The 13,733-nt window shown below is 34.5% G+C and overlaps 1 protein-coding gene across 1 annotated transcript in view; it reads right to left on the bottom strand.

Moving 5' to 3' along the window:
* CPS1 (carbamoyl-phosphate synthase 1) overlaps positions 1-13,733 on the bottom strand; it is a 120,061-nt gene that overhangs the window by 50,163 nt on the left and 56,165 nt on the right. Inside the window, exon 21 of the mRNA XM_054477399.1 lies at positions 9,722-9,840. Coding sequence (XP_054333374.1) covers positions 9,722-9,840 — 119 coding nt within the window. The remainder of the gene's footprint in view (positions 1-9,721; positions 9,841-13,733) is intronic.

Genomic DNA, 13,733 nt, shown 5'->3' with positions numbered 1-13,733 from the left:
TTTGTTATATTATCATACAAACATTGTTTACAAAGCACCATATATCAATTCCCAAGAAAGTATATGGTAAATAAAGAATTGGAAACCATTTGTATCTGTTTCAGAAATTATGACTTATACCTTATGCCATAGTGAACTCTATTCTGCATTCATACAAATTAACAAAATTTCTTGCTAAGAAAGACCTATAATAAAAGCATATTAAGACATTATGGTATTGGATACTTTCCCTAATGAAAATTACAATTTAATTGGGGGATGATATTAGGGTATATGCAATATTTATGGAACAATGAAGTAAGACTGTGTGGCATCAACTATTTCACCCAATGAACAAACAGGTAGCTAATATCCACTTTAGTTTTTCTTCTTATACTATCTTAATTTCTTCATAGTCAGATTTTCACTGTTATGAAAAATAGCATAAATAGGATAAAGAGCAAACACAATTTGTCAGTTCCTGTGTAGAATTCATACCTTTACCTACTTCTTTCTCACTATGTGTTTGGACCTTATAGCCTAGCTTCCACTCCTACCTACCCAACATCAAATGAGGACTTAATTCTGTTTCTCTCTTCTCTCTCTAAACCATGCAATCCTCTTGAAAGTGTCTTTCTATTTCATTTATTTTAAATTCTCTCTTCCTTTGGCTCCCATGACAGTGGGATATATTGAAGGAAAGAATATTGTCCTTGAACTGAGAAATTTCTGAACTCAAAACCTGGCTCCAATATGGAGTAAGGAGAATTTACTTAAACATTCTGAGTCATCATTTCTTTTGAAAAATATGGGATAGAGACACATACCTTCTAAAAACTGTACATTGAGACTTGTATGAGATAACGTGTAAAGTTAGCTAAGAGCTTTTTTTCTAACCTCCACTAAACTTTCATGAATTCATATTTCTGCTTCTAACATGTCCATTAATGTGTCCTGTCTATGTATAGCTCTTTGTATAGGTTATAAACCTACATTATAGGTTCAATGACTAGTGATTATTCATCAACAAATGGCTTTGGAACTAGCACAAAGCCTTACACATAGTAGGTACCCAATAAATAATGACTGAATAGAACAACAAATACCATTTGGTCTAATAACTAGTGATTATTCATCAACAAATGGCTTTGGAACTAGCACAAAACCTTACACATAGTAGTTACCCAATACATAATGACTGAATAGAAGAACAAGTACCATTTGGTCTAATAACAGCTCCTAATAAAAAGAAATGCCATCAAGCAAATACACATCCCATCATGCTTAGTTCAGAGACATTAACACAGGAATAATGTATTAATTATTGACTATTTATAGATATATATACACATATTCTGAGTATGTGTTATTTTAAATCAACTTAATTTTTAAGTTGTATATTCTTATGAACTAGCAAACATACAATAACGAATATACAGAAACATAATAGGCACTTTATGAGTCATGTGAATATTACTCTGAAAACCTTTTAAGCAAAACATTCATCTTGTCCATGCCAGACTCGTAAGTAGTCTCTCACAAATTCAAAAATGCACAATCGTTTGCCAAAACTATGAAAACACTATTTAAATAACAAATGAAGACTCTCAGAACGTTAAATATTTGATGTAAAATTTTATATCTATCTCAATAAATTATTACTTTAAAAATTAGTGGAGTCCTATCAAACCTATGACATCACCTAAAATATCCTTTTATTACATGGAACATAAAAGCAAATTAAAAATAAAACGTATTTTTGGCATTAGTTCACAGAGTTATAAAATTTCCCATGGTATTACTCTTCTCTTACAAAGAAATAAGTACTTGTATATATAAGCCCCATTTTTTAGTATACCTGAAGAGGTTCATTATATAACTGGCTTGGAGTATAAAGACTGAAAGCATAGAATGGTAATATGTAATAACTGGTAAGATTGTTTTTCTTTAAAGTTTGTTACTTTACATATAGTATATATTCAGCTAGCTGCATGACTGACCAGTAAAATAAGAAGGGAGTTCTTGTTGTTTCTTTTTGTTTTGTTTTTACTAGGGTGAAACTGAGGCTTAGAATATCGTGTGAGTTAGTAGTAATATGAGAAGACATAAGACCATTTCCTGCAAATCAAATTAATGGGTTCCACTAAAGTGTTCAATCACCTCCATTCTCATTTCTATATCCAAAATAATAGATGCTATCACAAAAATATGTCATAGTAAAGTATCACAAAAATTATAATGTGATTATATGTTATATTATCTTTCTTTAAATTACTTGTATATTTAGTAGTTTAAGATGAAAGTTGTTGATTTTTTTCTACCAGAAAATATACATTGTCATCAGAAAGTAGAGTACTGACCCTTCTGTTTCTTATATCTAAGTTCCAACAACTCTTAGGTGACACTTTCCCCCCCAGAAACTTCAATCAAGCATAAGCACAAAACGTTCTTGCCTGATTGTTGCCATACCTCGTGAGCAAGCTAAATAAAAAGTCAATAGAAGTTAGCATGTGTAGGAGAGGACATTCAAAGGGAGTGTTCCAGCTAAGGTGACACCTGCATTATTACATCTGCCAGAAGTTTGTGGCTGCAGGGAAATGGCCAACTTTACTGAGCTCAATTTAGCACTTGAATGCCCAAGTGGAACTCACCAGGGTTGTCCTAGATTGTTTTCCTAAGCAATAGGCACGCCTATGATTTTTCACCACTCACCAATGGACATAGTTTATCACATTGAATATAGTGATTTCAGATGGAAATTGGACCCTTGAAAAGTGCACTTTACTCTTTTTTTAAAAACTATATTGACTATAAGCAGTAAAGAGGAAAGAGAATATTAAAGTTATTAGAGTGAAGATAGCAAAAAAAAAACCACATGAAACCTATAGAATATTAGACAAAAGCAGTATCTGGATAATTTGTAAATAAATCCATAGAAAATTTATGTCAACAATAGGGAAACAAATACAAATCTTAGTTTCCAATACTCATATGGTATAAATTGTATCACAATGGTTATATCTCCTACTTTTGAACGTGTAAAATGAATGAAAATAGATTCTTTTTAAGTAGTCATCTACAACATTGCTAACATAAATAGCGGCATTGTACATAAAAACAAGAGAGCAAAATGGACCATTCCAGGAAAATTGCCCAAAATGAATGGAATGCACAAGAACAAGCAATCATCATAAATGGTAGAAAACCTTCACTTTGATGATTTAACATGATATAGCAAAAGCAGAGGCTGGCCATCTTCTTTAAGCTAATCACTTGAAGCAAGGATTCAAAACTTAATTCAGCTTAGTTTTAGCCAGTAAAAGAACGAAATTATACAATTTAGGCAGGTATAATAAAATCCCCAAGCTGGATATGTCAGTCAGAAATAGCTAAAGAAACCAAAAAAACAAAATAAGGAAATAAATTAAAAACAGTTACAGCCAGAGGGATAAGCAGATGCTTAAAGCTGGTAATTGTACGCTCACTTTTTTTTTCTTCCCTGTTCATGTGTCTTTTTTTTTTTAAGTACCATGATTGTGTTTCAATATAAAATTGCCATTCCAATTGGTATTATAAATGCTTGGGGTGTAAAGTCCTGAAATAGTTCCTTCTCACAAGCTCTATTATAGTTGAATTCCTTACATACTTATAGCAAGGGGAGTCCACCTGAAGGATATTTGTACCTGTGCTTGTTTATTAATAATATAGTAGAAACCTTCATTATATATGCTGGTTCTACCATGATAGGACTATCACTCCTTTATTGGCTACTGTTTCTAAACTGAAGCTGTCTATTTTAGGTAGTCTTACTTCTCATTTCCTCTAGATGTTATCTACACCTCTAAACAAATCTGTTTCTATACCCCTAAGCAAACCTGTTTCTGTGTGTGTATGTATTTGCTTATATTTACATATATTTAATATATTTACATGCACATTTACATACTATATACTTGATATGTAAGTATATAAGCATACACATATATGTATTATTTTTAAGCAGTCATCTATGGTATATACAAATACAAATATATTGTATTTGATATTTAAGTATGTAAGTATATACTCACATGTAAGTATTCTTTTTATGCATCATCTACAACATTGCTCACATAAATAGCAACATTGTACATAAAAACAATGTTTACTTTTTACTAAAAAAGTAAAAAGTATGTAAGAATATAATTATATATCAAATATAAGGGGTTAAATAGCAAGTATCCTGGGCTCTGGAGTCCTGCTTAGACTTGATCCCAATTCTGTTACTTATTAGTATGTGATGTAGAGGAAACTGCTGAATCTCTCAGTGCCTCAGTTTACTATCAATAAAATTAGGACAATCACTGATTTCTTAATGTTGTGTTAGGAATTAAACAAAATAATGTGCTTAGAACAGTGCTTAATATGTAGTCCAAAAATTTTTGTGATTATTATCTTACACTTGGAAGGCATTCAGAATTATTAAACTGAATCAAAATTCAAGTTTCAGTATTAAGAGTTATAAATTCATTATTTGGTTACAATAAGGAATAGGCTATATCAGAAGAACCTAGTTGGTGAAGACATTTGACATCTTTATTTGATTTATTGTACCTGCATTTCCTCTCTCCAGGCAGGAGACCTTTACATGACCAAAATTGAATCTATGCACTAATGGAAAAAAGAACTATAGGTGAGATTTTTATAATTTCTAACAGATCAGAGTAAGGATATTTTTCTTTTGGTATTTATTAAAATGCTACATGGGAAGAGCACAATATGTGAAAGCGTCGGCACTGGGAGAGTGAGTATGGGAAAACCAGACTAAAATCTCAATAGCTTAGCAGTGAAGGCTACTGGATAGAGATTATGCACATGTTGTGTTTCCACTAAAAATTTATATAGACTTCATTTTCCTCAAACTCCTTGCAGGGTGATCTGCCAATGTGAAGTTAAAAGACCTTTGGTGACCATTAAACATCTAAATTCCAAAGCATACACATAACAAGTATTCGAATCCTACGTGACACAACTTATATCACATTGAGTAAAAAGAAACTTCTCAAATCCTAAAGAAATCCACTGTAAATATGTTATTACCCTAGGTCAGTTAATGCTACTACACCAGCCTATAAATTTGGGGAACTGCCTAGAACAGTCAGCTTCCCTAGCATGCCCTTGGGTAGCAATAAGCAGTTTAAGTGGAAAAGGAGAAAGTCAGTGAGTGTAAGCGGGAAAGAGATTTTTTTTTGGCTGAAGCTGTCTAAATAATGGTTATTACCTAAGCTGGTAAGAATAGATATTGCTTCAGAAGTCTTGTGAGGGGAGCCATTGCTACTATATTCAGGTATTAGAGAGAGCATACTGAGTTCTGAGGGGGCAAGCACTCAAAGCTAGGATGCTGAGCTGATTATTCTGATACCTGTTGATATAGTTTTTATGTTTGTCCCTGCCCAAATCTCAGATTGATATTTAATCCCCAGTGTTGGAGATGGGGACTGGTGGGAGGTGACTGGATAATGGGAGCAGATTTCTCATGAATGATTTAGCACCATCCCACTGGTGCTCTCCTGGCAATAGTGAGTGAATTCTTGCATAATCTGGTTGTCTGAAAGTATGTGGCACCTCCCCCACCGACTCTCTCTCTCTGGCTGGCTCCTACTTTTTCCATAGGACACGGCTGCTTTCCTTTTGCCTTCCACCATGACTGTAAGATTTCTGAGGCCTCCCTAGAAGCCAAGCAGATGCTAGCACCATGCTTCCTGTAAAGTTTACAGAATTGTGAGCCAATTAAACCTCTACATAAACGACCCAGTCTCAGATATTTCTTCATAGCAATGCAAGAATGGCCTAATACACCTATCCCTCTTGTCTCATCACCCTGCAGAAAGATGAGACTTCATACGTCATCATGAGCATGAAACATGTTTATCTCTCCCCTTCAAGGAGAGAGGTTTCTTATTATAATTTCTACTATATCACAGGTTTAGAAAACTCACCAGTTATTTCCATAATGCCTACCTAGTTACAATCATTGTTTTGTTTTCCCCATCTCAGTCTGTGAATATTTATATATACTAAATATGTGAGTATATTCTTTTTTAATAATTTCCATTGTATTTTATTTTAAAATATATTGTTTGAAGTTATTGCATAAATAAGCATATTTATTGTTTACATTTCAAACATAAACCATGTTCTTGTTTTTATATTTCTTTTTATATTATACTTTAAGTTCTGGGATACATGTACAGAACATGCAGGCTTGTTACATAGGTATACACGTGCCAAGATGATTTGCTGCACCCGTCAACCCGTCATCTACATTAGGTATTTTTCCTAATGCTATCCCTCCCCTAGTCCCCCACCCCTCAACAGGCCCCAGTGTGTGATGTTCCCCTCCCTGTGTCCATGTGTGGGTACAGTCTATTTGGGACCCAAATTCTTAACTTCATTTTAGATGACTATATGTAAACACAAGTCAGAGACTGACCATCAATTTAATGATATGCTCATCCTCTGCTATTAAATGGGTTTATCGGACTTTAGAACTCGAGATTGATTAACAACTGTAGAGTATGAATTTTTATTCATTAGCATAAGGGAATGCTATTTATCTTTTGATAAGAATAGCATTTGCATCAGTAGCTATCAATTGCTTCCTTTAAAAAAATAGGTCTGATATTAAAATAAGTGATGCATCATAAAGGAAATTAAGAAATGATACATTGCAAAATATATAAGCAAATAAAAATTGTGAGTCTGAAAATGAATCTTTAAATATCTAACTATCATATCTACATATCTAAAATCATAATACATAATACATATCTAAAATCATAAAGTAAACTTTATTATAACAAGTAGCATTTTTATTTTCAGGGGAAATGAGGAAAAATTTTCTTGGGCCCTCACAATATGTCAGATGTCATTTATACTTATATAAATTAAGCTTCACAAAAAAACTAGAAGCAGAGATTAAGAGAAAGAACATGAATCTGGAGAAATAAAAGAGGTGATGTACCTCTGATTATATAGTGGGGAGGACTGCGCACCAATCTCTCTGGCTCCGTAGTCCACTCCTTCCAAAGCACAAGGATGGAACCAGAAAACCCACGTCTAGCATTCTTATTTTTTCTCTTAATTTAATTCTCTTTTCCCAAGTGAGAGCCCCACTGCCTGTCTTCTCAAAGATCTCTATGAAAAGTACGAAGGGAGTGCGGGACATTGGCACCAGAGATAGATGTCGAGGCAGGAGAATTTTGGAGTTCTCTGAACACACACCAAATAAATCGCTAGCTCCTAATCCTATAGCTAAAGACAGTCATTCTAACACAGAAGCAGTTGAGATCTTCAAAGTAAACCATAAATAAATACAAATGAAAAAGAACAACTAATCTTCTCAGCCCCTCTCCAAACTGGCAATATGTAAGTCAGCTATAGGTCATTAATAGGGAGCTCTTGTTACTGCTGGAGCAGTACATACCTTGATGACTAAGCCTCCCTGGATATTGAGGGGCTGAGAAAAAGCAGAGGACTCATGACCCAGACTAATGGTGAGTACAATTAAAATAGGGCAAGGAAACTCAAGGCCTTACATACTTAACATTCATTCCATCAGCTGTCATATCCTTTCAACTTCAGACCCCTATGTGCCACAAAATGATTGAGACAGGTAGCTTTAGTGGCCATCTATTCTTGTTATTTATCTAATACCGCTAAACAACAATCGTTATCAAATTGCTATGTGTGCATCAATGACACTTCAAAAAGAAAGGAATTAAACCATAAAGTGACACTCAGATAATGAGTTGAGGGTTTAGGTTTGCTAATGCCATGGATCATCTGTGAGTTTCACTTCAGGTTTACTTTAGCTTTTGCTATATAATAGACACTTCAACCTCCCTGGATCAAAAACAAATTTATACAGCAGAAATGATTTTAAGTATAAGTTTTTTAAATTTTTGAAATGATATAAAGCTTTACATAAAGAGTTTTAAATGTAGATCATTATGAACAATAGAAAATATCCCTATTTACAAATATATTTATGCCAGAAAATGGAGATTGAAAATGTCAAATTGTCGGCAAATAAATGCAACAGAATGTGGAAGTCAGAAAAATATTATAAGTGATCTGTTACAGTGTGTTGTTTTAATCCTCCAAGGACCTTTTTCACTATCAATATACCCTTATTTATGCTTAGTTAGAATCTCAACCTGCCTTCTGGTTGTAACGAAAACTATTCAATTAAAACATTGAATTTGTCCAAAAATCAGAACGTATATCAAGTGGAAATTTAAATCACAATAACATCTGCTGTTTTCCACCCCAGGTCTTTTCCACTGCTGTGACTGGCATACTATAAGTTTCTAGCACCCCCATGTGGCTTAACTGGAGTGGTTTCATAGGCATTTGAAATCAGTTGCCTGAAACTGAGAACAGTAGAACAGACTATAATTTTACACAGAAGTTCTGCTGGCATCATAAACCAAGAAAGGAAAATTTAAGTCAGCAAAATTATAAGATAAATGTATAGGTTCAATTCCTAACTTATTTTCTCTCTACTGTTCATTTTATGTGATCACTAGAAAGGATGATTTACAAGCAACTATAGCTAGTTTCATCTTTGTCAGATAGAATTCCTCAGTTTTCAAAACCAAGCATTTGACATGGACAATAATTAAATAGATGAAAAAGAACCTAATTTTTCTCAAAAAGAAAAGCAAGTGTTTTATTACCTAGTTTGTACACATATTGATCAGGCAAATACAGTAACCCAATTATATGTTGCAATTGCTAAATAGTTGAGCAATCCAGGTTTTGAGATCTTCCACTGTCCTCAAAGATATTTTAAGTGATTAAAGTATCTACATTTTGTCGAATCATTTGAGAACAGTTTTTATACAAAGAAAATTTTTCCTTCTCTAAACACATCCCTAGTTTGCAGGTAAGACGTCTTTCCAATAGTAGTGTATTTCAGAGTGCTTTTAGAGGGAAGAAGTTCAAGAGGATATATTGTCTTTCTTAATCTGCTAATAAATGCTCCTCTTATCGAAGATGATGTTTAAAACTGATCCATGCTTTCATCAGCCTAAGGTGCCCCAGCAGTTTTCCCATGAAAAATTTAAAAGTAGATTTTAAGGACTATGTTATCAAAATATTCTCAACATAAAATGAAGTTTAAAAATAATTGGCCATGATGGAGATAAAAATGTAAATCAGTCAGAGGTAAAGCGTCTGTTAAGAGAAGCCTGAATGTGGTTTATTTGTATGCTGAACTGAATGTCCCAATTTAAAAACAGTAGAATGCAAAAGGAATGCATTTTCTCCTCAATATACAGCAATGTATAGATTGATATTAAAAGGGGAAAACAGACTTCAGAATGTAGAGGAAAATTATAGAACACAGAAATATTCATTTAATTGATTAATAAAATTTAAATCTAGATAATACTTCATCATTAAATAATACCCGTTCATCAATCTATACCAATTTTGTGCATTCAATAGACCTTATTACTATGTCTGATGACAAGGGTGGGAATAGAAGATGATTAAAAAGATTAATGGATACATTTCTAAAGGTAAACATCTAAAAAAAACCTGCCATTTGTCTTCTGGCTATGGGTACTATTTTCCAACAATGGCACTATCTACCTCATTGAATCACAATGTTGACCAAATGCTTAAGAGTAGGAAGAAGACTCTTCAAAAATTGCACTGAAGGTGTCTGGCATGAATGAGAGCAGCACTGCCTTACCTGTTGAGCCCTTTCAGTGTCTTTTCCATGTTTAAAATATCACGCATCTTATACAAAAACCACTTGTCAATGTATGTGAGCTTCTCAATCTCATCAAGGGACATGTTGTCATCAATGGCCTGCCAAGAGGAGAAGAGATACTTTCTTTGGCAAACATTTTTCTAAATGTCTTATTTGGTTTAAAACACATAGCAGTCATGCCTCTGTGTGCTATTTAGAGAACCCGAGACTGTAGACTGAGTTACGAAACATGAAACTGACATCATTGACATTCCTTCCAATAAACATAAAGATGGTGCCAACTATATCCACAAATGGCATACAGAGGAGGTGCCTGCCTTGAGTGGTGTGTTCTCAGAAAAATCTAACAGGTTTTGACTCGCTCCTCTTTATTTGATTGTGTTACCCATTATACCCTAAATTTGGTGCATCTCTTTGGAATTAAAGAAAGTCTCTTGAAACTACAGTTAAGCCAAATTGGTAAGAAAATCTAGAATTAATATAATGATCACTTAACTTGTATTGTTGATAGTTATCTTGTAGGAGATAGCATATTTTTACCACCTCACTCCACATTCACACAAACATACAATAGTCAGTGAGAATTTATGGGTCAGATCTGGCTTGGCTTTATTCCTCCAGAATATTTCCTCACAGAGAACTTCAAACAAAAAATTATTTTGAATCAGTCACTATGATTTTTGTGCTAAGGCAGGCATTTTTTAAAATCCTAATATATTCCAAAATAATGTAGTAATAACTTCTGTTCTGATAGGCAGCTCAGCCTCTTCCTCAAGCTTACTTTAGCAATTTCTCAAAAGTAAAACTACAACTATGGGTCATTAAGCTGAGTAGAAAATTTAACTGAAAAAAGAGATAAACTCTCAAAACCAAAATCTTTATACAAAAAGATGACTATTCTTATTCTTGTATGCGTGTATGTGTACGTGTATATACCCAGTGAAAAATCAGAAAATATTCCAGAACAACATATTTTAGAATAACACACTGCGTTTTTAAGACCCATTAAGAAATATATGCAACTAGTAACTCTGCCGTTATATTTCAGCCCAGGGAGCTTACTTTTCATAAAGCTTTTACATAATTGTAGTATCAGAGAGACCATGATTATAATTGTTGAGATATGGCATGGCTCATAATTTTGTTGACTAGAGTAAGATGACATTGAACAGAAATACTCAAAGCCATCTTCATTTCCTAGTCAATGTATGTTTCTTTTGTTTAATTCTCCCTGTAATTACAGTCAGGTTCCCAAAGACTTAATATTCTGTCTTACTTTCTAAGTGATTAAAGGCACAATTAGCTGTCGGCCATCTACACTGTGAGGTGGAGAGAACCTTAAGTTACTGAAACTTTTAAGAGATCAAAGGAGGTTTTCACACAAGCTCATACAGTGAGGGAGGGCCTAGAATCCTGTAGTCATTTCACTGGAAGGAAGGAAAGGACAGCTACAGTCAAATCCATGCTTTCTTTCTTTTATATATACATACATATATATATACTTTAAGTCCTGGGATACATGTGCGGGATGTGCAGGTTTTTTACACAGGTATATACGTGCCATGATGGTTTGCTGCACCCATCAACCCGTCATCTACGTTAGGTATTTCTGCTAATGCTATCCATCACCTACCTCCCCACCCCCTAACACGCCCCGATGTGAAATGTTCCCCTCCCTGTGCTCATATGTTCTCATTGTTCCACTCCCACTTATGAGTGAGAACATGTGGTATTTGGTTTTCTGTTCCTGTGTTAGTTTGCTGAGAGTTATGGTTTCCAGCTTCATCCATGTCCCTGCAAAGGACATGAACTCATCCTTTTTTATGGCTGCATAGTATTCCATGGTGTATATGTGCCACATTTAAAAGCTCATCATCACTGGTCATTAGAGAAATGCAAATCAAAACCACAATGAGATACCATCTCATGCCACTTAGAATGGCTATCATTAAAAACTCAGGAAACAACAGATCCTGGAGAGGATGTTGAGAAATAGGAATGCTTTTACACTGCTGGTGAGAGTGTAAATTAGTTCAACCACTGTGAAAGACAGTGTGGCAATTCCTCAAGGATCTAGAACCAGAAATACCATTTTACCCAGCAATCCCATTATTGGGTATATACCCAAAGGATTATAAGTCATTCTACTATAGAGACACATGCACACGTATGTTTATTGCAGCACTATTCGTAATAGCAAAGACTTGGAACCAACCCAAATGCCCACCAATGATAGACTGGATAAAAAAAAAATCCATGATTTCTAACAGCAAGCAAGATCCTGCCAGTCTTAAGACCTCATCTCCAAGCACTGCAGCTTTGCTATGTAACACCACTGTAATGAAGTCTATAATGACCCCAAACAAGTTTGAGGTTACTTTAATGTTCCAAAAATCAAAAATAATGCCCCGCATTCTCCCCAAATCAAAAGAGGTGATGATCCAGTCATCCTGAAATAAGACTGCTGTAAAAATCAGACCTCAGAGCAAGTTGCTCTTTCTAAGACTCATGAAAGCAAGCAAAGATTTACACTCCCTTCATTCTTTTTCCCCTTCAGCCCTCCACGGTCCTTACACTCTGTCAAAATCACCAAGTTCCTGGCTGCTGTTGAAATGAACAGTAATGATGACCTCTAACAAACAGAAATCAGTTCCTTCTCCCAGCACTCGAGCAGACAATAATTTATACACAGACCCTGCCCTGCACTTCTTGCTCGTACATAGGGTACCCTGTGAAAGAAAGAACCTCAACACATTTTTCCCAGATTCTCATCTTTTATAAGTCTGTTAGAAAAGAAGGAGAGATTTGCTTGAGTTTTACAGCTTAGCTGGGAACTTGGAAATGGTTCCCTTTTTCATCTCCTTCAAAGTGGCAGAAACATGATTGCTAGACTTAAGGAAAAAAATCTATTTACTGTCCTTTGCCTGAAAAAATATTATACACACACACACACACACACACACGAATGTCATGAGCTGCTTCTTAAATAAAAGACTGAAATCGGGATAATAAATGATGAAGGTGAAATGGCTTTCTAAAATAACTTCTTATCACTGCTATCCCACCCACCACCACCAGAGAAAAATTCTAATTACCTTGAAACTCAACATGGGAAAATGTCCATCAAGAGATAATAGCAACTCCCAGAATTTCAGTGGGGCTTAAATATTTTCCATTTAGAAACCATAAGAGCGAGGAGAATATACATTGGATGCAATGAAGGAAATATCCTTTCCTCTCCTTCAGGTCTCTTAAGGACTCAAAATATGGACATAAAAGTTGCAATGAGTTCAAAATCACTAACAACATTTTTCTGTTTCTACACAGGCAAATTACAAAGATGGGAATCCTTTTAAAGAGAAAGTTCATGTTTTCACTGACTCATCCCACATGCACACACACACACACACACACACACAGACACACATAAAATGGTCAGTGGAGCTTTGTAGAACGAGTGCGGTTTGATACTGTTGGAGGATTAATGCTTGCGTTTCCTTAAATGTCAAAAAGCCTTTCAGGGATTTCTGACCAGACAGATTCCAGCTGCCCAAGTCACCTTTTATAAAATCAGATGAGCTGAAACTTCAAAACTCTAAGCACAGTAAATATAAAAGGAGATTAACATGGCATTTAATTTGCATGAGAAGCAAGTAGTGGAGGGAAGTGAGAAATGTAGGGCCTTTTTTCCTGAAAGTAAGACCAATAAAATAATTACATGGAAAACCCTATAATCATGGGGGCCCTTTATAGTCTGTTGCTGTTTTTTAAACACAGAAAGAGAAGCAAATAAATTAAGATTATTCTAGACTCAAGTAGCACATACTAAGGGACATTATTGTATGCACCTTCCTTTCTACAATACAATTTTACACATTCAAGGAACATGTAATAAAGTTAATAGTAAAGGACAAGTCAATATTGTCAAATCTACTTAAGAGTATTAGTACTAAGTATACTTAAAAAGGGGGACATTTTATCTATTTAATCA

Source organism: Pongo pygmaeus, chromosome 11 (assembly GCF_028885625.2).
Source record: "Pongo pygmaeus isolate AG05252 chromosome 11, NHGRI_mPonPyg2-v2.0_pri, whole genome shotgun sequence".
NCBI classification, from domain to species: domain Eukaryota; kingdom Metazoa; phylum Chordata; class Mammalia; order Primates; family Hominidae; genus Pongo; species Pongo pygmaeus.
The sequence above is the reverse complement of the archived record's forward strand: the minus strand, read 5'-3'. Positions and strand labels throughout refer to the sequence as shown.